Source organism: Camellia sinensis, chromosome 1 (assembly GCF_055761805.1).
Source record: "Camellia sinensis isolate YWXY chromosome 1, ASM5576180v1, whole genome shotgun sequence".
NCBI classification, from domain to species: Eukaryota; Viridiplantae; Streptophyta; class Magnoliopsida; order Ericales; family Theaceae; genus Camellia; species Camellia sinensis.
In genome coordinates, this window is record NC_138961.1 from 25,908,442 (window position 1) to 25,935,387 (window position 26,946).

The 26,946-nt window shown below is 35.5% G+C and overlaps 1 protein-coding gene across 2 annotated transcripts; it reads right to left on the minus strand.

Annotated features, from left to right (window-relative positions):
* Positions 1 to 22,819: 22,819 nt before the first annotated feature.
* On the minus strand, positions 22,820 to 25,208 carry LOC114323306 (3-ketoacyl-CoA synthase 19). 2 transcript variants are annotated; one of them, XR_014327696.1, is made up of 2 exons: positions 23,506 to 25,207; positions 22,820 to 23,310 (listed from the first exon to the last, which is right to left on the minus strand). XR_014327696.1 is itself a non-coding variant. In XM_028270878.2 (2 exons), exon 1 carries the CDS (start codon positions 25,201 to 25,203, stop codon positions 23,731 to 23,733), a length of 1,473 nt encoding a protein of 490 aa, XP_028126679.2. In that variant the 5' UTR covers positions 25,204 to 25,208; the 3' UTR covers positions 23,371 to 23,622; positions 23,728 to 23,730. The 2 variants fall into 2 exon arrangements, 1 of the variants encoding a protein (XP_028126679.2); XM_028270878.2 differs by lacking the exon at positions 22,820 to 23,310 and having other exon boundaries at positions 23,371 to 23,622; positions 23,728 to 25,208.
* Between the last annotated feature and the right edge of the window lie 1,738 nt (positions 25,209 to 26,946).

The window sequence follows — 26,946 nt, forward strand, 5'->3', positions numbered from 1 at the left end:
TTATTGAACAAAATTCTGATCAAGTCCAGTGTTTAACATCGTGTTCTTAAGACAGATTCGTCCTCTCCACGGTGCTTTCAAATTTATGGATGTCTATCTCCCTGGATAAAATGATCAACAGCAAATAATAGCAGCACTACAAATTATTTACACAACGAACACAATTTGTGTTTACACTCTTTTTCACAAGAAAATAATGCAGCAAAATGTATAAAGTAATTGCAGAATTTTTTTGACGTAAATTTGAAGTGAAAACATAAAATGAGGGACTGTCTATTTATAGATGCAGTGGTACCCTTTCAGTTTGAATTAAATAGGTAGCATACTTGTTTGAACAGGTACTGTACCTGTTGGGTTTGAATTGGAACTGTTTGGGTTCAAAATTTGAATTTAGACAGATAGAAACCTGTATAGAATTCCAACCGAATTTTGAAACCAAAATCGGATAGATTTTTGAATTTAAATTCCGAAATTCAAATTCCAAAAAATTAGAATTTAATTTTAGAAGAATAAAATTCAAATGTTTTTGGTCCAAACAGATAAGTATTGGGCTGGACAAGCCTAACCCAACCTCACACCACGCACCAATGCCCAAGCCCAGCCTAGCCCGCTCGTCCGGAGGGACGGCAGCGCGCGCGTGTGGTTATTTTTTGGCCAATGGGTCTAACCCAATTTGCCCATAACCTCTCCCTTCTACAAACTTGGGGCGTCCCTTGGGGCTCTCCCCAAGTTATAATCCCAAGGTTTATAAACCCGTAAATTTCTTTCCACCTGTAGACGTCCCCGAACGCCCCGGGAGGGTGAGTCACGTTCTGTTCATTTTGGGGTCACTACAGCTCGGACTCTCAAATTTGTCACGGTTCTAAGTCTGAACCAAAGAGTCCAAATCCGGCAAATCGTTTTGAGAAAACAGATTTTTGAAAGAAGTGCCAAACATGGACTGCTTTGCCAGATACAGAGTCGCCACCTAAATATTTTATTTTGGAAAATTTAGGAAACCCTGACTCGTTGCCTAAGGCCACGTGTCCGTCATCACCAAAGTTGCCTCGGCTCGGGAACTTGGGTACGATTGGGAAAGGTCACTTCGTGAGCACCCCCGCTCGCCCGGTCAGAGACCGGCCTCTACTAACCATGATATCTATTTTTGAAAACATTGTATGTTCTTATTCCGGTTATTAGCCTAGGTTACTATGTGATGCGCACAGCATACAAGTATAGGCTGAGTCGCCTGAATCGGAACAAAACATTTCATGTTCGTTTGTTTGAAGATGGTTTGATGGTGCTACCCGCAGGTAGGCTTAAAATGCAGATTTTGCCACCCTCGGGTGGGCTTAGAAAAGATGGTTTTGCCACTATCTAGTGGGCTTAAAACTCACACTCAATGATTTGTTCCAATCTAAACAACCCAACCTCCACCCACAGGCATTCAGGCAGTTATATCACATAAGCATATAGTCTCATGGTAAGCATGCTATTCATGGCAGTCACTCACACGCATGCAAGGATGCTAAAGCATAAAACTCACCGGGTACTCCAAGCCAAAACAGAGATTACATTAGAAATCATGCATGATCCTAAGTATACAGAAATGCCTAATGCAACACATGCAAAATACAACTATAGCAGGCTCGGCTATTCTAAACATGGCATATGAAATGCTACAGCTATCATGTATTCAATTTGGAATTGAAAGTACAATGCAGTTAGTATGATGCGCCGAGCCCGGTGCATGCAAAACAGATGAATGATTGCAAACATGCTATCATACTGTATGCTAATTGAAACATGCCCTAATCTAACCATCATAAGCGGATAAATAAAAGGGAGAAAGACGTGGGGTTGGGAGACATACAACACACACACGCACACTTATTACAGTTGTGCCCTCGCGCAGAGGGTCCGAATAAATATACAGTCCCAAATAAATAATTACAGTCCCGAATATTACAGTCTAAATAATATACAAATTCCTAATTAATTAACAAATTAACTAAGAAAACTGTAAAACTGGCGTGCAAGCCAGGGACTGCCTTGCTTCTGATGAATGATATACATTTAGGCTGCCTTGCGTGGAAATCCACCAGGATGCCCCAATTAGCCTCTGTTTAGCAGTTATTCTTGGAAAGCATGCCAATCTCCGAAAAGTTATTGATTCTTCATTTTGCTGCAACAGAGAGCAGGAAAGGGGCATAGCAATGTATTTTCACAGATATATGCATGCCTCGATCCTCGTGCCACCAATCACGCATACCGAGGCATGATGGCCGAGGAGTCGAAATGCACAATTCAATATAGGATGAATGCACATGAAGACACAGCTAAAACCTAACTCCATCATGGATAATCCGGAGTGTCGGTGACTGGGGAATTGAGACACATTCCGTCACTCGGAGTACGAAATGCATCTCGTTTCCCGTGCCCGGGCTAACTCCTATTCCGAACACGATGCAATATGCACGATATGCATGAAATGCAACTAAGATACAATCCTAACATACATAATGCTATGAAAATGAGATGCCTCGAAACGCGTGCACACGAGCACGCAAACCGAGGCGATGGTATACGCAATGCAATATGGCTAAAATGGCATATAAAATGCAACATGGACTTGGACTAACATGAGAGAGCCTCAGCCACACTCACATAAGAGGCCGGTGGATGAAAATGAAGTGCCTCGAAATGCGTGCACACGGGCACGCAAACCGAGGCAATGGCATACGCAATGCAATATGGCTAAAATGGCATATAAAATGCAACATGGACTTATACTAACATGAGAGAGCCTCAGTCACACTCATATAAGAGGCCGATGGATGAAAAAGAAGTGCCTCGAAATGCGTGCACACGGGCACGCAAACTGAGGCAATAGCATACGCAATGCAAATGACATGAAAAATGATATGCAAACATGCTAATGGAATTTCAGCACTGAAATGTGGGGGAAAACATCCCTGAAATGAGGCGAAAGTACACCCGATGCATGGAATTAAACCGAAATGCAACATTAGGTACATAAAATGGCTTACAGCTATACAAAGCATGCATAATTGATACATGGAATGAAAAGACAGAATCAAGGCAGCCTCAAAATAAGCATTTTTACAGTTCAAAGCATGGCCAAACAGCTAACCAAAACAGGGCAAAACTAGCATGCAAAAATGGCCCTAAATGTGAGGTTATGAAGCAACTCACAGCTGCTGACTCCAAACAGGTTAGGGCCCTTCAACAACATTGAAGAGGGGCCAAAAATAAGCCACTTTACAGAACTGTAAAAACCTCAAAAACAAACAAAGATATGGCTAAGTTCTTATGCAAGAAATGGGCCAAAAGATGGCCAAAGCACAAAGTATGCTAAATATCCATCAAACAGCCAAAGGCCCTTAATGAAACACGAATAATGGGCCAAAATAAGACTATTTTCAGTTCTGTAAAACGCCCAAAAATGGAAGCATAATGGGCTGCCAAAGCATGCAAGAAAAAGGGACCAAAGAGGGATATAACATGAAGTGGCATATGGAGGTCCCAAACACTGATGAGCCCTTCTTCAATGTTGAAGAGGGGCTCAAAATAAGACTATTTTAAGTTCTGTAAAACGCCCAAAAATGGAAGCATAATGGGCTGCCAAAGCATGCAAGAAAATAGCATTCAAGGAAGATATTGAAGCAAGTGCAAGATGGGGGGCTCAAACAGGGTTGAGCCCTTAATGAAACAAGAAAATGAGCTCAAAAAAATGACCTTTTCAGTTTTGGTCGGAGCTCAAATCAGTAAGCACATATGGCTAAGAAAAGATACCAAAATAAGCTCAAAAAAGGAAAAAAAACTACTTACCCTTGAAGGTTTGACTTTGGTTGCCTCTTGGCTTGAGTTTGTGGCTCCTTAGGCCTTGGAGAACACCTTCAAACTTCTGGAATGGAGGATGGAAGGGTGGGGGTTGGTGGTGTAGAAGAAATGGTGGTGTTGGACTTGGAGGTTTTCAAGGAAATGAGAGAGATGGAGGAGGATTTTTGCATGCAAGCTTGAAGATGATTTTTTCTAACCCCCAATACCAATGCTTGCAGCTGGTTATAAGGACCAAAAGGAGGGGGAGCATGGAAGGAAAGGGTGGGGGAAAAGGACCAAGGCTTTCCCCCACAAAATATCCCCCGGATACAGATGTTTCTGGGGAACAACAGCTATACGGCTGTAAAGTGCCAATTGAGAGGATCATGGCTGGCCACCTTTTGGACTTGCAGGTGGCCGGCCGGCCACCTCCCCTAGCCGACCGGCTAGGGGTCAAAAAGGTCAACTTGCTTTAGTAGCCGGCTACCACAAAAAGGTGGCCTCCCAGGTCTCCTCTTCACAACCTTGTGGTTCGAATTTTGAAACTCTAAAACAAGAGAGAGAACAAGCCATTTTTAAGAGGGGTTCAAAAGGGTCAAATGGAATTTCTGGCCGGCCATAAACTTTTAGGGTCCTCCCATGTGTGTACAACACAAATATGTGGTTTGCGGTTAAAGAAAGTGGCCCCAAGGTGTTCAACATTGGCTCGGAAGCGCGGAAAACGGGTATCGGAGGGCGAAAATGGAATATAACTGGTTGCCAAGATAATTGCTGGCCTCCCACCCTCCAGTGACCTTCCTGGTGATGAAACAGAGGCACCTGCCAAAAATGAACGAAAACCGATGCAAAACGAATGCTCGGGGGCCAAAACACACAGTTCGGGGTCCCGAAAATGGGCTGCCAAGCACCGAAAGTGGCGTTCGGCCACGAAGTGGGTTTCTCAGACCCCAGTGTCCCTTGAAAGGGAGAAAATAAGATGTATGCCAAAATTTAGAGCAAACGGAGATGGTTAAGCGGTCCCGAATCGAGGCACACGGCCAATGGTCCCGAAAAACCGGAACCCAGGCTCCGAAATGGGCAAAATGGCCTACGGCCACCAAATGTAGCCCACGGCCACTGAGAGATGGTCTATGGGAACTCTCCCTCCCCTCAGGAAAAGAAACAGAGAAAATCGAGTCTGGTTCGCAAACCGAGGCAAGGCACAGAAGAGGGTTCGGAAGTCCGGAGGCAGGGCTCACGGCCACGACTCTGAAACTTCTGAACGAGCATAATATGCAGTATCACCGAGCGCTCAACTGGTGACGTCTGAGTCTTAAGGTCGGTCAAAAATGGGGTGTCTACACCACCAAACCAATGTGGGACAAGCTTTTATTTAAACCTTAAGAAATTTTCACCAAAAACTCCATTTCCATTGAGCTCACTTTGGCTTCAATTTCTCATTCACTCGATAATGGTTTTGAGCAACCAAATATACCACGTGAATCACGACGCGGCATAGAACACATTACCACTTAAACCCGCCAAATTTGACGCATGGGCCCCACCTAAAAAATAGACCAAAGTTTATCTGGTTTTGGTTTCAAAATTCGGTTGAAATTCTGTACAAGTTTTTATTTGTTTGAATTCAAATTTGAACCCAAATAGTTCCAATTCGAACCCAACAGGTACAGTACCTGTTCAAACAGGTATGCTACCTGTTTAATTCAAACTGAAAGGGTACCACTGCATCTATAAATAGGCAATCCCTCATTTGATGTTTTTACTCCAAATTTTCGTCCAAATTTTTTTGCAATTACTCTCTACATTTTGCTGTATTATTTTGTTGTGAGAAAGAGTATAAACACAAAGTGTGTTCGTTGTGCAATAATTTGTAATGTTGCTATTATTTGCTATTGATCATTTTATCCAGGGAGATAGACGTCCATAAATCTAAAAGCACCGTGGAGAAGACGAATCTTTCTTAAGGATACAGTGTTAAACACTAGACCTGATCAAAATTTTATTCAATAAATACATAAGGTCAGTATTAAATTTACTTTCTATTTTATTTATTTATTTTTATCAGATTCTAATTTTGTTTTTTGTAACAAAATAAGAATATATTGTTTGTATTTTATTTTCATTATTGGTTTGATTTTTGTAATCAAACAAACTCTCTCTCTTCTTTTATTTCTTCTGTATTCCGTTTGTTGTTAAGTACACAAACAGAATTTATTTTTTAAATATAGTGAAGATTGTCCAACAATCTTAAGACAAAATCTTTTTTGGTGTCTTCATTGTATTTATTTTTCTGTATTTTCACAAAGTGATATTCTGGTTAGAAAATACAAATAGTAGTAATATACTGTTTGAGAAATAGTAGTAATATACTGTATATTTTCTTTGATAATTAGTAGTAATATACTGGTGTCATTAACAATTGTAGAATATTAATTTGTGTTGCAGAAAATTATTGTGGTATTTTATTTTTTTAGTTTTAGTAACAAGAAAAGTAAAATTATTTTGTGTTATAATTTATTTTATGGTTTTAGTAACTAGAAAATTAATTTGTGTTTTGATTTTTTCTGATTTTTCTAATCAGATATTATGGTTACTGCAACTAGAAGTGGTACTCCAATTGTTACACCGACTTCGGTCCTTATCTAGAACCATGTTCAAGTTCTAATAAATCATGGAGAAAAAGGGAAAAAATTTAACGGTATTGAGTTTAAGAGATAGCAGCAGAAAATGTTGTTTTATCTTATAACTCTAAATTTGGCTTGATTTCTCCGTGAAGAGGTTCTAGTACTTAGAGAGGATGAAAGTAATCGGCAAGTTGTTGCAGCTGTAGACGCTTGGAAACATTCTGATTTCGTGTGCAGAAACTACATTCTTAATGGCCTTGACAACATGCTGTATAATGTTTACAGCCCTCTGAAAACAGTAAAAGAATTGTGGGATTCTTTGGAGTAAAAATACATGACAAAAGATGCCGGCATAAAAAAAATTGTTGTCGGTAAATTTTTGGATTTCGTTATGGTAGACTCCCAATTTTTGAACAATTTTCACTGTATTTAAAAAATAAATTATGTTTGTGTACTTAACAACAAACGAAATACAGAAGAAACAAAGGAAATGAGAGAGTTTGTTTGACTAAAAAAATCAAACCAACAATGTAAATAAAATACAAACAATAGATTCTTATTTTGTTACAAAAAATAAAATAAAATTAGGATCTGATAAAAATAAATAAATAAAATAGAAAGTAAATTTAATACTAACCTTATGTATTTATTGAACAAAATTTTGATCAAGACCAGTGTTTAATACTGTGTCCTTAAAACAGATTCGTCATCTCCGCGGTGCTTTCAGATTTGTGGACGTCTATCTCCTAGGATAAAATGATCAACAATGAATAATTGCAACACTACAAATTATTTGTACAACGAACACACTTTGTGTATATATTCTTTCTCACCGAAAATTAATGCAGCAAAATGTAGAGAATAATAGCAGCAAAGAAGAATGAAAATTGGAGTGGAAAAACAAATAAGAGACTTGTTTTATTTATAGATGATTGGTGGCTGTTTGGTTTAAATTTAACAGGTACAAAACCTGTTTGAACAGGTATTGAATCTGTTTAGGACAGATTAAACAGTTAAGACACTATTTGGTTTGAAATTCAAACAGATTGGAACCTGTTGGACAAATATGAAACTGTACACTGGACAGATTTGAATTTAAATTGTACAGAATTCGAACTTGACAGATTTGAATTAAACTGTACAGAATTTGAAGATGTGCAAACAGATTTGAATTCAAAAATTGAAGGCATATTTTATTTTACCAAAAAATAAAATAAAATTAAATTCAAATATTTTTGGCCAAAAAAGATAGGTATTGGGCCGAACAAGCCCAATCCAACCTCACACCACGCATCCATGCCTAAGCCTAGGCCCAGCCCGCTCGGACGGACTGACGTCAACGGCGCGCGTGTTTATTTTTGGGTCTAATGGGTCTGACCTACTTTGCTCATAACCTCCCTTTCTACAAAACTTGGGTGCCCCTTGGGGCCTACCCCAAGTTCCAAAACCCATGCCTTATAAACCCATAAAATTCGTCCTATCAAACCAATATGGGACAAGCCTTACACCATACGTTTAAGAAATTTCCACCAAAACTCTTTTTTCATGGAGCTCACTTTTGCTTCAATTTCTCATTCACCCGATAATGGTTTTGAGCAACCAAATATACCACGTGAATCACAACGCGGCATAGAACGCGTTACAACTTTGACCCGCCAAATTTGGCGCATGGGTCCCACCTAAAAAATAGACCAAAGTTGAGAAAAAATTCTGTTTTTCCAAACCTTTCAAAACCATTTCTAACAATCCCTCACATGAATGGAATTTGATGACAACGGAAATGCAATAATATGCAGAATTTGTCGAAAGAGTATAAATCGAAAATATCTTGCAGTAGGATAGGTAGCTTTCGGCCTTAAACCTTCCCTAGTGATAACTTATCAGACTTACTAGCTAACCAATGGACGTGATGCCTTGAATTGTTCAGCCGTTTGTGTAAGCCTAGACAATAGATTTCACACAAAATATCTTCTGATACATCGTGATTCTTACGATTGTGTTCATTTTGGCCTTGAACGCTCCTCGTTGTTGATGAGTGCTTCTAGAGAATTTAGCCTCTTCATTCTCATAGAACCGGCCCTAGTTCGACACTCATGTAGGTGATTCTTATTGTGAGTATCTCTTATACTCGTCTTGATTTTATGCCTAAATCAAGATATAAGTAATCATTAAAAGCTAAGCTTATCCTTAGACCCCTACAAACAACATATGTTGCGGATATCACTTTCACCATAAGAATAGGTAGGGAATTTTAAAACCCTTGGTGATTTCTAGTGAGCCACGCATAACTTAGTTGTCCCTTTGAACTTAGTTCTTGGGATCTCCAGTCATCTAAATAAGGTTACTATTATGATGACTTTTATGTAATAGGTTTTAATCTCATCTCTTTCGATGAACTATACACTTGCTCTTTAGACAAACCTTTTGTTAACGGATCCGCAATATTCTCTTTAGATTTTATATAATCTATTGAGATTATTCCATTTGAGAGCAATTTCCTTACGGTATTATGTTGACGACGAATATGTCGTAACTTACCATTATACATATGATTCTGGCCCTTCCTATTGCATATTGACTATCACAATGAATGTAGATAGTTGGCACAAGTTTTGGCCACATGAGAATATATTCTAAGAAGTGGCGAAGCCATTCTACTTCTTCTCCTGCTTTGTCTAAAGCAATGAACTCAGACTCCATTGTGGATCGTGCAATGCATGTTTGTTTTGTGGAAAAATCTGATTTTTCCTTAACTTTGGTCAATTTTTTAAGTGGGACCCATGCGCCAAATTTGGCGGGTCTAAGTGGTAATGCGTTTTATGCCGCGTTGTGATTCACGTGGTATATTTGGTTGCTCAAAACCATTATCGAGTGAATGAGAAATTGAAGCCAAAGTGAGCTCCATGGAAATGGAGTTTTTGGTGAAAATTCCTTAAGGTTTGAATAAATGCTTGTCCCACATTGGTTTGATGGGAGAAATTTATGGGCTTATAAAGCTTGGGATTATAACTTGGGGAGGGTCCCAAGGGGCACCTTAAGTCTGTAGAAGGGAGAGGTTACGGGTAAATTGGGCTAGACTCATTTGACTCCAAAATAACCACACACGCGTGTGCCACTACCGTCCGTCCGTCCGGTCGGGCAAGCTGGGCTTGGACGCGGGTGCGTGGTGTGAGATTGGGTTGGGCTTGTCCGGCCCAATGCTTATCTTTTTGGGCTAAAAACATATGAATTTTATTCTTCTAAAATTAAATTCTAATTTTTTGGAATTTAATCACCCAGCCCAACCCGCTCGACCGGATGGACGACGCCAGTGGTGCGCGCGTGTGTAGTTATCAAAAAATTTAATCACCGAGCCCAGTCCGCCCGCCCGACCGATCGGACGAACGGCGCGCGCGCGTGTGGTTATTTTTTGGTCCAATGAGTCTGGCCCAATTTGCCCATAACCTCTTCCTTCTACAAACTTGGAATGCCCCTTGGGGCCTTCCTAAGTAATAATCCTAAGCTTTATAAACCGATAAATTTTTTCCCACCAAACCAACGTGGGACAAGCCTTTATTCAAACCTTAAGGAATTTTTACCAAAAATTCCATTTCCATGGAGCTCACTTTGGCTTCAATTTCTCATTCACCCGATAATAGTTTTGAGCAACCAAATATACCGCGTGAATCACAATACGGCATAGAACGTGTTACCACTTAGACCCGCCAAATTTGGCACATGGGTCCACCTAAGAAATAGACCAAAGTTAAAGGAAAAATTAGATTTTTCCAAAACTTCAAAACCATTTTTAACAATCCCCCACATGAATGGAATTTGATGACAACAGATATGCAACAATATGCAGAATTTGTCGAAAGAATATAAATCAAAAATATCTTGCATCAGGATAGGTAGCTTTCGGCTTTGAACCTTTCCTAGTGATAGCCTATCGGACTTATTAGCTAACCAATGAACGCAATGCCTTGAATTGTTCAGCCGTTTGTGTAAGTCAAGACAATAGATTTCACACAAAATATCTTCTGACACATCGTGGTTCTCACGGTTGTGTTCATTTTGGCCTTAAACGCTCCTGGTTGTTCATGAGTGCTTTTAGAGAATTTAGCCTCTTCATTCTCATAGAACCGGCCCAGTTCAACACTCATATAGGTGATTCTTATTATGAGTATCTCCTTATACTCGTCTTGATTATGCCTAAATCAAGATATAAGTAATCATTAAAAATAAAGTTTATCCTTAAACCCCTGCATATGACATATGTTGCAAATATCACTCTCACTATAGGAATGGGTAAGGATTTTCAAATCCTTTGGTGATTTCTAGTGAGCCACACATAACTTAGTTGTCCCTTTGAACTTAGTTCTTGGAATCTCCAGTCATAAAAGTATGGTTACCATTATGATGACTCTTATGTAATAAGCTTTAATCCCATCCCTTTTGATGAACTGTACACTTGCTCTTTAGTCAAACCTTTTGTTAACGGATCTGTAATATTCTCTTTACATTTTATATAATCTATTGAGATTATTCCATTTGAGAACAATTGCATTACGGTATTATGTTAACGACGAATATGTTGTGACTTACCATTGTACATATGATTCTGTGCCCTGCCTATTGCAGATTGACTATCACAATGAATGTAGATTGCTGGCATAGTTTTTGGCCACATTAGAATGTTTTCTAAGAAGAGGCGAAGCCTTTCTACTTCTTCTCTCGCTTTGTCTAAAGCAATGAACTCAAACTCCATTGTGGATCATGCGATGCATGTTTGTTTTGTGGATTTCTAAGAAACAGCAGCACCTCCTAGAGTAAAGACATATCCACTAGTGGATTTTGAATCTTTAGTATTCGATATCTAATTGGTATCACAATAACTTTTGAGTACTGCTGGATATTGAGTAAAGTTCAAACCATGATCATGGGTAAACCTTAGATATCTAAAACCCGAATGATCGCTTTCCAATGGTCTTCTCCGAGTTACTAATGTACTTACTCAATTTACTGAGAGCATAAGCTATGTCAGGACGAGTACAATTTATTAGGTACATTAGGCTTTCAATGATTTGAGAGTATTTTAATTGAGACACCGCATCACCTTTATTTTTTGATAAATGAAGACTGATGTCGACAGGTATTCTAGCTACATTTATATCATCCTTGATAAATTTATCAAGAATTTTCTCAATATAATGAGATTGAGATAATGCATACCCATCAGATGTTTTAGTAATTTTCATTCCTAATATAACATCTGCGACCTTCATATCTTTTATATCAAATCTTTTGTTCAGCATTTGCTTAGTTGATTTAATCATGTTTTGACTGCTTCCAATGATAAGCATGTCATCCACATAAAGACAAACTATGACATATCTTTGGTCAATGTTTTTAACATAGACGCACTTGTCATATTCGTTTATTTTAAACCCATTAGTAAGCATAGCATGATCAAATTTTTCATGCTATTGCTTAGGTGCTTGTTTTAATCCATAAAGAGATTTTACAAGCCGACAAACTTTTTTTTCTTGCCCTGGCACTACAACCCCTTCAGGTTGCTCCATATAGATGTTTTCATTTAGATCACCATTTAAGAAAGTTGTCTTAATATCCATTTGATGTATTTCTAAATTATACAATGATGCAATAGCAATACGCATTTGAATGGATGTTATTCTTGTCATAGGAGAATATGTGTCAAAATAGTCCAGACATTCCTTTTGTCTGTAATCTTTTACTACAAGTCTTGCTTTATACTTATCTATTGAACCATCTGCTTTCATTTTTCTCTTGAATATCTATTTATATCCAAGAGGTTTAGAACCGGGTGAAAGATCCACCAATTCTCAAGTATGATTTTGTATAATGGATTCAATTTCATTATAACAGCCTCTTTCCACAAAGGTGCTTTAGGACCTATCATTGCTTCCTTAAAGTTTTGAGGTTCATTTTCTAACAGGTATGATAGAAAATCTGGACCAAAGGATTTTGATGTTCTTAATCTCTTACTTCGGCTTGGTTCATCATCAGTTAAATCTTGTTAGTCGAGACCATTAATAGTCTCTTATGTTTGATTGTCATTAGTCTCTTGACTTTGTGTATAATCATAAGTTCTTTTTTGTGAACTTAATTCATGTCCTCTCTTGTAAAGAAAAACATGTTTAAAAAACACAGCATTCCTTGACTCTATAATAGTGTTCACATTTATATCAGGTATTTCTGATTTATAAGTCAGAAATCGATATGCACTACTATTCTGAGCATAAACAATAAACACACAATCCACTGTTTTTGGTCCAATCTTAGTCTTTTTAGGAACATGAACTTCAACTGTTGCCAAACACCCCCACACTTTTAAGTATTTGTACGATGGTGGTCAACATTTCCACAATTCATAAGGAGTGCTGTTAGCTTGCTTGGTTCCATTTTTCCAAAAACACTTTTCAGAAAATTTTACTTTCTTATTTTTTTGTGTTATTTTGTTTTTATTGAATTTTTTTAATATTTTAAGTAATTTTTTTACTTTTTAGATGCACTTAACATAAATACACCTAAAAATTAAAAAAATTGTAAAAAAAATCTTTTAAAAATTCACTAAATACCAAAAATATAAAAAAATACAAGAATTCAGTACATTTTTTGTATTTTTATGTATTTATTAGTTTTTAAAAATATTTTTACTTTTTAGATACATTTAAGTAAGGTGCATCTAAAAAAGTAAAAAAAAAAAAGTTTAAAATTTTAAAAATATTCACTAAAAACAAAAAAACACGAAAACTAAAAAATTCAGTTTTCAAAAAACTTAATCAGGAAACTCAAACCAAACACACTGGTTAGTTTTATGAGGTATTCTGTTAAGAACATAATTAGCAGACAAAATTGCTTCCCCTCACAAGTTCTGTGGTAAGCCCGAACTTAGTAATATGGCATTCATCATTTCTTTAAGGGTTCTATTCTTTCTTTCAGCAATTCCATTTTGCTGTGGAGAATAGGGTGTTGTAGTTGGTGAATAATGCCATGTTGTGCACAAAATTCATTTAATGGTACATCGTATTCACTACCCCTATCACTTCTAACCATTTTAATAGTTTTTCCGAGTTGATTTTCAACTTCAATTTTGTAGAGTTTAAACATTTCTAAGGTTTCATCTTTGCTTCTAAGTAAGTATGCATATGAAATACTTTTTGCCTTATCTAGTTTGAATAAATTTAAGATCATATACATTTGTATGAATTAATTCTAGAGGTTTGGTTTTTCTTTCCACCGATTTAAATGGAGTCTTAGTTAGTTTCGCTTCTACACAAATCTCACATTTGTTATTTGGATCAATTTCAAACTTTTGTATATAATCCAAACCAATTAATCTATGCAAAACATCAAAATTTACATGTCCTAATCTACCATGCCATAAATTCGACTCAAGAATATAAGCAAAAGATGTGTTATTCTTATTAATAGCAAGTTTTGCTACAACTATCATTACATTCAACTTGAAGAGACTATCACTCATATATCCCTTATCAACATACATACCACTCTTTGTTAATACAAATTTATCAAACTCAAATACAAGCCTAAAACCATTTTTACTTAACAAAGATCCAGAAACTAAATTCTTTCGGATGTCTGGTACATACAGTACGTTGTTAAGGGTAAGTTCCTTCCCTGATATCATCTTTAAGATCAATTTTCATTGTCTAACCACAGTAGAAGTAGAAGAATTTCCCATGACAAGTTGTTTACCATTTGCAGCCTCATTGTAGGTAGTGAACATCTTCTTGTCCGCACAAATGTGACGAGTTGTTCCAGTGTCAACCCACCATTCCTTGGGATTTTTAACCAAATTAGCCTCATACACCACAATAGAGAGGTTGATGTCATTTATCCCATTAGAGATGTAATCTAATTTTGTTACATTGGCTTGATTGGTGGTATTCGTGTTTGTACTTCCGCGATCCTTCTTAGGGTGGCGGCAGTCAAAAGCTCGACGTCCAGTCTTGCCACAGTTATAGCATTTTCCTTTGAACTTCTTGTTGCCATTATTGTCGTCTTGTTTAGGACCATATCCAGTAAACTTCCTCTTTTTGTTATGTGGTTTGTGTACTTGTTCAACCACATTAGCCTTGGACTTAATGGAATTTTTACCATTCCTCTTTTCAGCCTTTCGGTTATCTTCCTCAATTCTTCATCTTACAATAAGTTCATCTATGGTCATCTCTTTGCGTTTATGCTTTAAATAATTTTTGAAATCTTTCCAAGCCGGTAGTAACTTTTCTACTAAAGCAACGACTTGGAAAGACTCGCTAAGAGACATACCTTCAAAATGAATATAATGCAAAATTAATTAGAAATTTTGAACTTGAGAAATCACCGTTTGGGAGTCTACCATAACGAAATCTAGAAATTTACTAGCAACAAATTTTTTTGTGGCGGCATCCTCTGTCTTGTATTTTTTCTCCAAAGAATCCCATAATTCTTTTGCTGTCTTCAGAGGGCTGTAAGCATTATACAACATGTTTTCAAGGCCATTGAGGATATAGTTTCTGCACAGGAAATCAGAATGTTTCCAAGCGTCTATAGCGGCAACAACTTGCTGATCACTTTCATCATCTCTAAGTACTGGAGCCTCTTCATAGAGAAACCGGGCCAAATTTAGAGTTGTAAGATAAAACAACATTTTTTGCTGCCATCTCTTAAACTCAGTACCGTTAAATTTTTCCCCTTTTTCTCTATGATTTATTGGAACTTGAACATGGTTCTGGATAGGGACCGAAGTCGGTGTAACAATTGGAGTACCACTTCCAGTTGCAGTAGCCATAATATTTGATTACAAAAATCAGAAAAAACTAAAACACAAATTAATTTTCTAGTTATTAAAACCAGAAAATAAATTATAACACAAAATAATTTTATTTTTCTTGTTACTAAAACTAGAAAAATAAAATATCACAATAATTTTCTGTAACATAAATTAATATTCTGCAATTGTTAATGATACCAGTATATTACTACAAATTGTCAAAGAAAATAAATAGTAAATTACTACTATTTGTCAAACAATATATTATTACTATTTGTATTTTCCAACCAAAATATCACTTTGTGAAAACACAGAAAAATAAATACAATGAAGACACCAAAAAATATTATGTCTTAAAATTGTTCGATAATCTTCACTGTATTTAAAAAATAAATTATGTTTGTGTACTTAATAACAAACGAAATACAGAAGAAATGAAGGAAATGAAAGAGTTTATTTGATTACAAAAATCAAACCAGTAATGAAAATAAAATACAAACAATAGATTCTTATTTTGTTACAAAAAATAAAATTAGAATATGATAAAAATACATAAATAAAATATAAAGTAAATTTAATACTAACCTTATATATTTATTGAACAAAATTTTGATCACGTCCAGTGTTTAACACTGTATCCTTAAGACAGATTCGTCCTCTCCACGGTACTTTCAGATTTATGGACGTCTATCTCCTTGATAAAATGATCAACAACAAATAATAACAGCATTACAAATTATTTGCACAACGAATACACTTTGTGTTTACACTTTTTCTCATAAGAAAATAATGCAGCAAAATGTATAGAGTAATTGTAGAATTTTTTGGATGTAAATTTGGAGTGAAAATATCAAATGAGGGACTGCGTATTTATAGATGCAGTGGTACCTTTTTAGTTTGAATTAAATAGGTAGCATACCTGTTTGAAAAGGTACTGTACCTGTTGGGTTTGAATTGGAACTGCTTGGGTTCAAATTTGAATTCAGACAGATAGAAACCTGTACAGAATTCGAACCAAATTTTGAAACCAAAACCGGATAGATTTTTGAATTTAAATTCCAAAAATTTAGAATTTAATTTAAGAAGAATAAAAATCAAATGTTTTTGGCCAAAAAAGATAAGTACTAAGCCGAACAAGCTCAACCCAACCTTACATCATGCACCCGCGCCCAAGCCTAGGACGGATGGCGACCGCACGCATGTGGTTATTTTTGGGTCCAATGGGTCTAGCCCAATTTGCCTATAACCTCTCCCTACTACAAACTTAGGGTGCCCCTTGGGGCCCTCTCCAAGTTATTTTTTTTGATCAGCAAAGTAAAAATTTCATTAACAACATGAAATTAAAGGTACAGGAAGATGGCATGCATCGAGAGAGATTCGGAAAGTACAAATTACCCCTACTACTGCTACTTGCATCTATACAACCAACCTCTCGGCCTCACGATTTTTTTTTTTTCACAAAAAACCAAAAAAAAAAAAAAAAGTTAAGGACTTAACTATAAAAAAAAAAATACAAGAAACCCCACAAAATCTGCCCACATAAATCAACTCAAATCAAAACCCAACACCAAAACTTTCCCGCCCACTTGCTATTTTTCAAACTAAAGCTATCTACCACGCCTGACAACACCCAGCACCCACATGTGCTACACGCCCACAACCTGTGCTTTCCACCTGTGTTGCACGCCCACAACCTGTGATAAACCCAAGTTATAATCCCAAGTTTTATGAACCCATACATTTTTTCCAACCAAACTAATATGGGACAAGCCTTTATTCAAGCCTTAAGGAATTTCCATCAAAAACTCCATTTCTATGGCGCTAACTTTGGCTTCAATTTCTTATTCACCTGATAATGGTTTTGAGCAACCAAATATACCACGTGAATCACAACGCGGCATAAAATGCGTTACCACTTAGACCCGCCAAGTTTGACGCATGGATCCCACCTAAAAAATAGACCAAAGTTAAGGAAAAATCAAATTTTTCCAAAACTTCAAAACCATTTCTAACAAGTTTGTCCTCAAGTTAACTAATGTTGAATTCCTTTGGGTTGAATCAAATTGATATCAAGCCTAAATTGAAACAGAAACTATTTTAAAACTAGAATTGACCCACACAAATCCATTCTGGAATTAACACCTAGTTTGATTAAAAGGTATTTATGGCTCTAATACTGTGCATCATATATAGTTATGCATTGATTGTTTCGGGACAAACATTTTCTATGAAATACTTATTACAGAAAATAATTTCCTAAAGTTGGGTTGTGTTATGATCTTAAAGCTAATGTGCTAAGTATTAGTGGTTCCGATGTGGTGAGATGGTGGAGAGGAAGTGGAAGTGGTGTGGTTGTGGTAAGTGGTGGAGTCAAGAAATTAAATTAGAGGGGCACTTGTTAATTATAACATTGAAAATATGTACAAAAATATGTCATATAAATTTTTACTATTGACTTCAAGAAAGATAAAAAAAAAAAAAATCAATGTGTTTGGTTTGAATTTTTTGAATTAAGTTTTTTGAAAATTGAGTTTATTATTATTATTATTATTTTAGTGAATATTTTTTAAATTTTAAGCATTTTTTTAAAACTTTTTTTAGATGCATCTGTATCTAAAAGAATAAAATATTTGTGAAAAAATATTTTAAAAAATTAATAAATACATAAAAATACGAAAAATGTACTGATTTTTTGTATATTTTTATATTTTTGGTATATAGTGAATTTTTTAAAGATTTTTTTTCACAAACATTATATTTTTTAAGTGTATTTATGTTAGGTGTGTCTAAAAATTAAAAAAATTGCTTAAAATATTAAAAAAACTCAATAAAAAAAAATACGGAAAACAAAAAAGTAAATTTTTTTGAAAAATGTTTTTAGAAAACTCAAACTAAACAAAGTGAATGTTATTTGAAATTAGTGTATCATGGATAATATTAAAAAAAGTCATAGATATAAAGTTTTAAAATAAATTATATAATGATGAAATAATTTTTTATACAAAATATGCGTAAAAATTCAATATAATAGTCATAACACGTCATCATTGACATGTGATATTACCAATCAATAGTAAATAAACACATAGACGATGAACTCTACATATTAGATGTAACTAACAATTCAATAAATTTTATATTTTTATTAAGATTAATTATATTTGTATGTCAATAATGATAGAGATCACCATTATATTGGAATTTTTATAGATAATAATATCGTAGTCTCTTTATTTTCAATAAAAATAATTATTATTGTTCTTATAATTTAAAAAATGTCATTGACATTTCACTTTAAATAATATTTTTATAAATTTTTTATTTAAAATATTTTCCTTATGTTTGTCACACACAAAAAAAAAAAAAAAAAAAAAAAATCCAAAACCCAGGAGGGCACGTGACCCTCCGCCCTTGGTGGTGGTTGGTTGTGTGATTGCATTAATAAAATTTTAGTTTAGAAAATATTTTGTTACCTTTCAAAAGTGAAAATAATTTTTATCTAAGTTTATTTTTCGTTTTTAATTAGGGTCATTGGATGATCTATGTAGAAGTTTTTAAATCAGACTTGGGAACTTGAAATATGAGTTTATGTTGCACATGCAGGGGACATTGTCTCAGGGTTCATTGCACATTGTCTCAAGTAAATAGTAAAAGAAAAATGATATTTGCGTGGACTTGCATAGTTTTCCTTTCTTTTTGATCATCTCTTAACCAAACTAGGGCATTAATTGTGGTGCAGAGGACACATTGCTGTCAGCAGCAACAAATTACATATAGGGATGGTTGTAATGAATAGTATGGGTGTGCTTCCCACACTACTGACAAGGTTGAAATTTTCAACTAAATTTTTTAAATTGTGTTTGAATTATAAATTTAGATAAAAATTTAAAAATAAAATGAAAAAATAAGAGAAATGTTGAGTTTAATTTTTTCTCCATTTCTCTTGCCTTTCCTTTTTTTTTCTTTCTAAATTTTTATCCAAATTCATAATGTAAACATTAATTTAAAGTTGCCTCAATTTACGCTGCAGCAATGGGTTTAAGGACCCGAATCAGGATCCTTTCATTTATCTCTTTCCTTAACTTCTTACTTATTGGGCTATTGGGCCTACTTTTAGGCTTAATTTCGATGATCCGAACCGTTTACATTTTAAAATTTGTTGAGTATATCATATTTGTAAAAAATCAAATTGATCTGACATCAGAAAATATGTATTTAGAAAATTATTTACTAAATTTTTTTACAAAATGGTTTGTAGTTTGATAATCCGAACATGTAGCTTCTGGTATCCGATCAACTTAATTTTTTATAACTATGATATGCTCGATAAATTTTAAAATATAAACAATTTAAATTATCGAAATTGAATCTAAAAGTGACCCCAGCCTACCAAGCAAAAAATTAAAGAGAGATGCAGAAGAGGATTCTCATTCGTAAGACCTGCACCTTGGTGGATTCCTTGTCAGAAAAAAATAATATGATGGATTAATTGAAAGGAACAGTGGGGGTTGGGAGTGGGTGGGGGGCACATGTCCCTGTCCTAGTTCTCCAAAGCCTTTACACAGCTTCAGGTATGCGTACAAAACTCTGATTACAAATCATTAAATACCATGCTTTGATTGTTACATGGATTAAATATTTTCAAATTTTGAAATTTATTAGATAAGTTTACAAGCTGGTGACAAGGTGATAGTACTGTTTTGCCTTTTTGTTTTAACAATTGGAAGGAAGGAAGTAGTAAAAGGGAATTACATACTGATAAGACTTTAACTCAAATATGAAATATAGTTTTGATAATTGATTCCATCTAAGTTTGTCTTGTTTCCAAAAGAACATACAACAAGATACAAACAATCAACGCAAGGTTGATTGAGTTGGAAAGATGCCATGAAAGAAATTTATAATGATCAAAGATAGTTAGGATCAGTGTTTTAAAAAGTTCTAGGCTCATTGAGGTGCTAAGATCTTTTAGAACTTAAGCATGAGGTGTAAGACGAGGCGCGCGCCTCACCGAAGCGAGTCACAAGTTGTTGAAGATAACCAAAATATTAATATAAGCAAAATTGTTAACATAAAATAAATATTCTTAGAATTTCAAAAAATAATAAATAAATAAATAGAACAACATTCAATATTCCAAAAAACATGAAAAATAACAACATTTCAAAAATTTCTCAAAAATAACATTCTATCTTACTTTATCCTATACTATTTTTTTTTAATCAATTTATTAATGTGATTCATTTCTTCTTCTTTTTTTTTTAAATAAAGAACTCATACCATAAAATACCTTAGTGGTTTTAATTTTAAATCGGGACCAAATTGACTGATAACTTCAATCATTGGCCCGAAAACTGTTGTAATTTACTACATTAAAAGGAATTCAAAAACCATATATCTATCTTGCAATCCCAAAACTTTTGCTTAATGCCTACAACTTTTTTTGATATGAAAATTGGGGATCAATACACGTGTTTACATTTTATATTAAAGAGGAGTTGTAATTTCATATGGTTACACACACAAAGAATAAGGATGGAGCAAAAATTTAAATGACACACATGAGGCGTATGTTTCGTGCCTAAACCTAAGACGTGTGCCTCAAGCGTCTCACATGCGCCTTTTTCTACTGCACCTCTCCTCAAGTTGTTAAGGTGTCCTAGGTGCCCTAGGTGCCCCTCAAGCCTAAACACGCGCTTAGGTGTGCCTTTTACAACAGTAGTTGGGATTTTTTTCTACAAGATTAGAAGGTCTGCTTGAGGGAAATTCTATTTCCACACACTTGATTAACTCAGTGCATATTTTTTCTCTAATTTTTTTTATTACATTTCTATCCTTCAATCAAATTACCAACACACTCCTCCCTCCCTCCCAACTCAACCCTCACATTTGCCATTGCCGACCATCGACAGTCACCTCCCTTCCTTCCAATCATCACCACCTTCATAGATGTATGTATACTCTGCAAAATCTTCATATCATTTTAATTGTCAATGTCAAAATTTCAAACAGGCGTATTGTATAGCCATTAAACTTCCACAAAATATTCAAGGGAAAAATAAAAAATTATTAATTTGCTACAGAGGCTTCAATTAACTTCAATCTTCTTAATTAAAACTGTAAAACTGTCACTTTTAAACAATCATCCTAAAAATTATGCAAAGCAATCATAAAATTTATGGTAAAGAAGAGGGTGAGGCTCATATCTGCTATGATATCAGGCTAATAATGGAGTTAAACTCCACCATGGCTGCAACAATAGTTGCCTAGTGAGAGAGAGAAAACCAGATCTAGTCTCTCTCCCCCTTATTCTCTCTCTCAATGGCCTTCTGGGTTGCCTCGCCATGAAACGGATCCAAATCTCAAGGCCTGATTTGAAAACCCAGAAAAACTGTCATCACAGCCTCTTACAAAGAAGATAGTATAGTTGGTTGATATGGGGTTGATGATGATGATGAAGACGCGACAGAAGGGTTGAATCACTCTAGAGGATCTGGATTCGATGAACCGAACCGAACCCAACCTAACCCAACTCAAAACCAAACAGAGCTATGCATATATATATATATATATATAAAGATACACAGTATAGAGTACTGAGAACATACAAACTCACACACCTAAAGGGTTGTTGAAATTTAGAGATGAAGATGAAATGCTGGGCTTCTTTTTCTGTATAGTACAGATTATAGAGAGGAGCAACCACCCTTAGAAACTTCCCATCTCTTTGCTTGAAGAAACCTCATTTCATCATCTGGGTTTCAATCTCCTAGAGGAAGAAGCAGTGACGGGAGGGCGAGAAGGCTAGGGAGGGGAGGTGGCCGTGGGAAGTTGAGAGAGGCTGAGAAGGGAACAACGCCGGTGGGAGGCGGTGGTTGCTGACAATGGTTAGTGTTAAGATTTGTTGGAGAAGACGAGGATAATTTAGTATTATCTAAAAATTATTGATGTGTATTGAGATAATATTAAAAGTTTTAATTTGTGTATGGTGTAAATTGAACAAATAATATATATTAAGATAAGTAAGCATATGTAAATAGAATTACCCTGCTTGACCATCTTACCACCAATGTTGCCACACTTTACCTGAATAGTCCCCTCGACTTTACAATGTCCCTTTTTTTTTTTTGGTCTCCGGTGACCTTAAAACTAATAATCTGCAATAGATCACCTATATAAGGTCAGAAACAAACAGCCTCAAAGAAATTTGGCAGACTTTAAATTGACCCTTTCAAAACAGTCCTCCACGACCTTAACCTAGCCATTTTGTTTTGAAAAAAAAAAAAAAAAAATCAATCGCAAAAGACAACATCTTTTTATTTTTAATTATTTTAAAATTTTATATAAAAATTATGTTTGTGTAACATAACTTTTATTAGAAGTAAAATATCAATGCGGAATCATAAAAAAGTACAAACTCTAAACCTTATATCCAAACCTCAAATAAAATAGAAGAAAAAAAAAAAAAAAAGTCCAAACAAGAGGACGTAATATATAACCATAGATAGAATTTCACCAATGCTAGGTATCATGAAAAGTCTTTTATAAAAACGATTATGAAATATTTGTGACATTTGGATTATACTTGAAATAAAACACTACACATTAATTAAAGTAATCTAGAGGTTATAAATCTTTCATGATAATTTTCATGAAAAAAGTTTTATGATCCCTAACATATCTCATAGAATTTTTGTTGGATGAGGATTAAGAAAACAATTATTAATTTCTGCACAAAAAACTAAATCCAAAACATATATCAGCACTTAATGTGTAGGATTTCCCCTACACAGTGGATGATCTAGTCTTCAAGTGGAAACAGATCAGGGGCACGGTTTGATCATCCAGCTGGTTTTTGGTTTGTTTCTTCTTTTCTTTGGTTGGTTCCTTATCAACCATGGGGAGCTCGCATCTTTTGCTTAAGTTTCTGTGTTCTCTTGCTACTTGCAGCTCCTCTTCTTTATTGAATGTATCTTTTCTCTTCATCATCTTCAATCAATAAATAGCAGCTCCTCTTTTTTATTGAATGTATCTTTTCTCTTCATCATCTTCAATCAATAAAGTTTTCTTTGCCAATAAAAAAAAAAAAAAAAAAAATTAATGCATAAAAAAGAAAACAAATGAAAATTGAATAAAACATCAGTCTCCAAATTTTTATTTACTAAACCAATCACTGGATCTCAGAATAGTGGACACTCTTACAATAGTTACTGCCAATAACAAATAAATAAATCACAGAACACAACACAGACACTCTCATACTTATAGGTCCCATTTGCTGTGGAAGTTGCAGCCATATAAGTATCTATATCTCATTATGTGATTTGTTTGTGTTGTTAGTACCACTGCTGATTAATGAGGACTGTGCTAGAACATTACCTGAACTTAGAAAACATAAACAAAATGCATCACAAAAAATCAAAAGAAAAGAAAAATAGAAATAAAAGGAAACAAAGAAATGAAAACCAGGAAGATCACCATCACCTTCTAGTCAAGTCTGATAAAGCTCAGACTTTCATCATTGATCCACCCATACTTCTCCATGAAAGGGTTGACCAGTTGGGGTTTTGGTGGGTAACTCTCTATGCAGTCTTTCCAAACACCCTTCTCGTCCAAATCCCTCATCACTTCCCACACACAGTTATTGCACTTAAACCCAGCTCCAAAACTGATCATCAAAACCCTATCACCCTTCTTCAGCCTCTTCTTAGCCTCCATGTAACCCAAAACATACCATAGCCCGCCGGCCGACGTGTTCCCAAACCGATGAAGTGCCATTCGAGCCGGTTCAAGGTCATCCTCACTGAGCCCTAGACTCTTCCCAACCCCATCTATCACCGCCTTCCCACCCGGGTGTATACAGAAGTGCTCGACACCGGTCTTGAGGTTCAAACCCAACCCTGCTGCTCCAGCTCCCCTAACTTTGTTCTGACCGTCACAGCGGTTAGATAATTTATTAATGGTGTAGCGAAGGAGTTCCCAAAGTGGTAGTACTTTAGGTAATAGCACCCTTAGGTTCATGGTGAAAACTTTAGCTGCCGCTTTGGTTAGGCCTTTACTGAGCCGAAACCCTAGGTACCCGAGATCGTCTTCCATTTGTATGCAACACTCGTATGCCTCATTGTCTGCACCAAGATGCGTACGCACCATACAATTCATTTTCAAAATAGCTCGGTATGTCAAAGATCTGTTGTTCGTCAAGAGCATCGAACAACCGCCCGAGCGGAACAAACAGTTGGAGAGCATCATTGATCTTTCCCTCCCGCAGTACCAGTTTGGACCCATCGACTCTGTGCTCACGACAACGGCGAACGCGTTGTCATGACACTTGAACAAGTTTTTTACGAGATCAATGGCGACGAGGCTGGCGCTGCAACCCATGCCGGAAAGGTTGAATGCCTTGACATTTTCCTTCATTTTGTACCGGTTTACAATGCGAGCTGTCAATGATGGCACAACAGCCAGCAATGACACGTTCACGACGAGAATGTCGATGTTGGACGGAGAAATCTCTGTCCGAGCGAACAGCTCGTCGAGCGTGTTGTAAATGGTGTCGTCCATCTCGGAGAGCGCATCGGGAAGGGTAGGGCACTGTTCTCCCCCCGAGACGACGTTTCTTGGGGCGTAAGTTTCTTCGCCTATGCCGGAGCTGACAATGGTCTGTAAGAGGAACTTGTATTCTTCTAAGCCTAGGTTCTTGTTTCGGAGGATGATGTTGGCGCATAGTTCAGTGTTTAGCTTCCTGTCTTCTGTGGCTTTGTAGCACTGGTAATCTATCATGTAGCAGCATTGGTCTCTCCATTGGAGGACCATCTTGCAAAGTTGGAAGATGATGTAGGTGAGAGGAAGCAGATAGATTGCCAAGAAGAACTCCATAGAGAGAGAGAGAGAGAGAGAGAGAGAGAGAGAGAGAGAAGTCTGTGGCGTATGAGCTACACACAATGTATTTGGCTTACACATATCATTTTCTAGTTCTGTAGCATTGTTTTGACAAACAATATTTTTTGTACAAAAATTAGTAATTGTAAATAGGTGTAGGTAAGAAAAACCGGTGAAATAACATACATGAAAAGGGAAAAAGCTATCAAGTCATGAAAAAACAGTTAAAATGGCCAAAAAAAATGAAGCGTGATGTAGATTTAAATTTGATCAATGCAGTTGAGCGACATATAGAATGAATTTGGTCGAAACTATACAAGAGTTAAATCTGTGCAAAACAGTATTCTTAGGGTAGAAATTTCAGGTATCAATTTTGGGTAGCTAGAATTATAGTACATAAAATCAAGAAGAAGAACGTGGTTAGAAATTATGAGCCATAATAGTGGTGATTTGAAACGAATGAATCACAAAAATAGTCATATTCTGTACGAATAAAAAGTACGTACAAAAAAATTCTATATTTAGCATTATTATAAGCAGTGGTGCTGAAATTGTGATTTTCCTGAGAAAAAAATCCTTTATATCTTGTGGTAGTTCTTCCATTTGAAATTTACATAAAATTTTGAATAAAATTAGAGACGTCATTTTTTATATTGTGAGTAAGTGATAAAAAATATGATAAAAATAATGGGACAGTAAAAGGACTGTAAAACTTCAAAATTACACAAACCATTAAATTCGGGTATATTTATTAGGTTAATTCTGCTCAGTACCAATTGGTCTCTGTTTTCCAGTCTGTGGCTTTAAATCCAAGATTTTAACTCTCTCTCTCATCTACCTCTCTATCTCTGGCTATTGATCCAACACAAAGGCCTGCCTCATTGCTTCACTTTCCAATAATGCTGATTTGAGATGCATCATACCTCTCACATTGCAATAATTCTATCAGCAAAAATGCTTTAGACCACTAATTAGTAGTGGCTCTAATGATAGTGGCATCCACTGTCACATGTGTTTTGTGCCTTATTTTTTTTTTTTTTCAATTGCCACTTCACTAGTGGTGGAGTTAGTGATGATAGATTAGTGGTCTATAGCATTGCTCTTCAATCAGAAAGTCTTACCAATCTAGAAAAACTGTCCAGAAAGTAAAATCAGAAATTTGACATATGGCTTAGATCAAAAAATTATACAGTGGGTCTCATGCATAAAATGAATCTCATACATCTATTGCTTTTTTTTGGATATTTTTTGGGGTAAATATTCTGAGCAGTAATACTAGGGATCATGAAAAATATATCATGAATATTATCATAAAAGATTCTCAACCTTTGGATTACCTATACAATAAAACACCACACATTAATCAAGACTAATCAAGGAATAAAAAATTTTCATGATATATTTCATGATATATTTTTCATGATCCCTAACATTACTCATATTCTGAGTACCTATCATAGTTTCACTTTAATGTTAATTGGCATGCTTGCTTATTTAAAGGGGAAAAAATATAAAGAGTTAGGAAGTCAGAAAAAGTAATTTGAATAGCGATGGAAAGTAAGATTAAAGGATTGATTTGGTAGATAAGGCGTTTCATTTGCTCAACATGATATTTGGGTTTAAAACTTACACTTGTAAGTGCAGCTTTTCTTTACCTATTCTTGTTTTATCGATTGTATAGTGTCTAGAAAATAAAAGGCATGCTATAAATTCAAACTTAATTTTATGTGAGCCAAAGAGCCACATGAATTTTGTTCATATACACTTCATTTCCTGTCAAATTATGAACAAATTGCAAGGGATTAAGTACTTCAAAGTCATACT

Coding starts and splice junctions, on each gene's coding strand:
- LOC114323306 (XM_028270878.2), bottom strand. CDS start 25,203: ATGTGTAAGCCAAATACATTGTGTGTAGCTCATACGCCACAGACTTCT.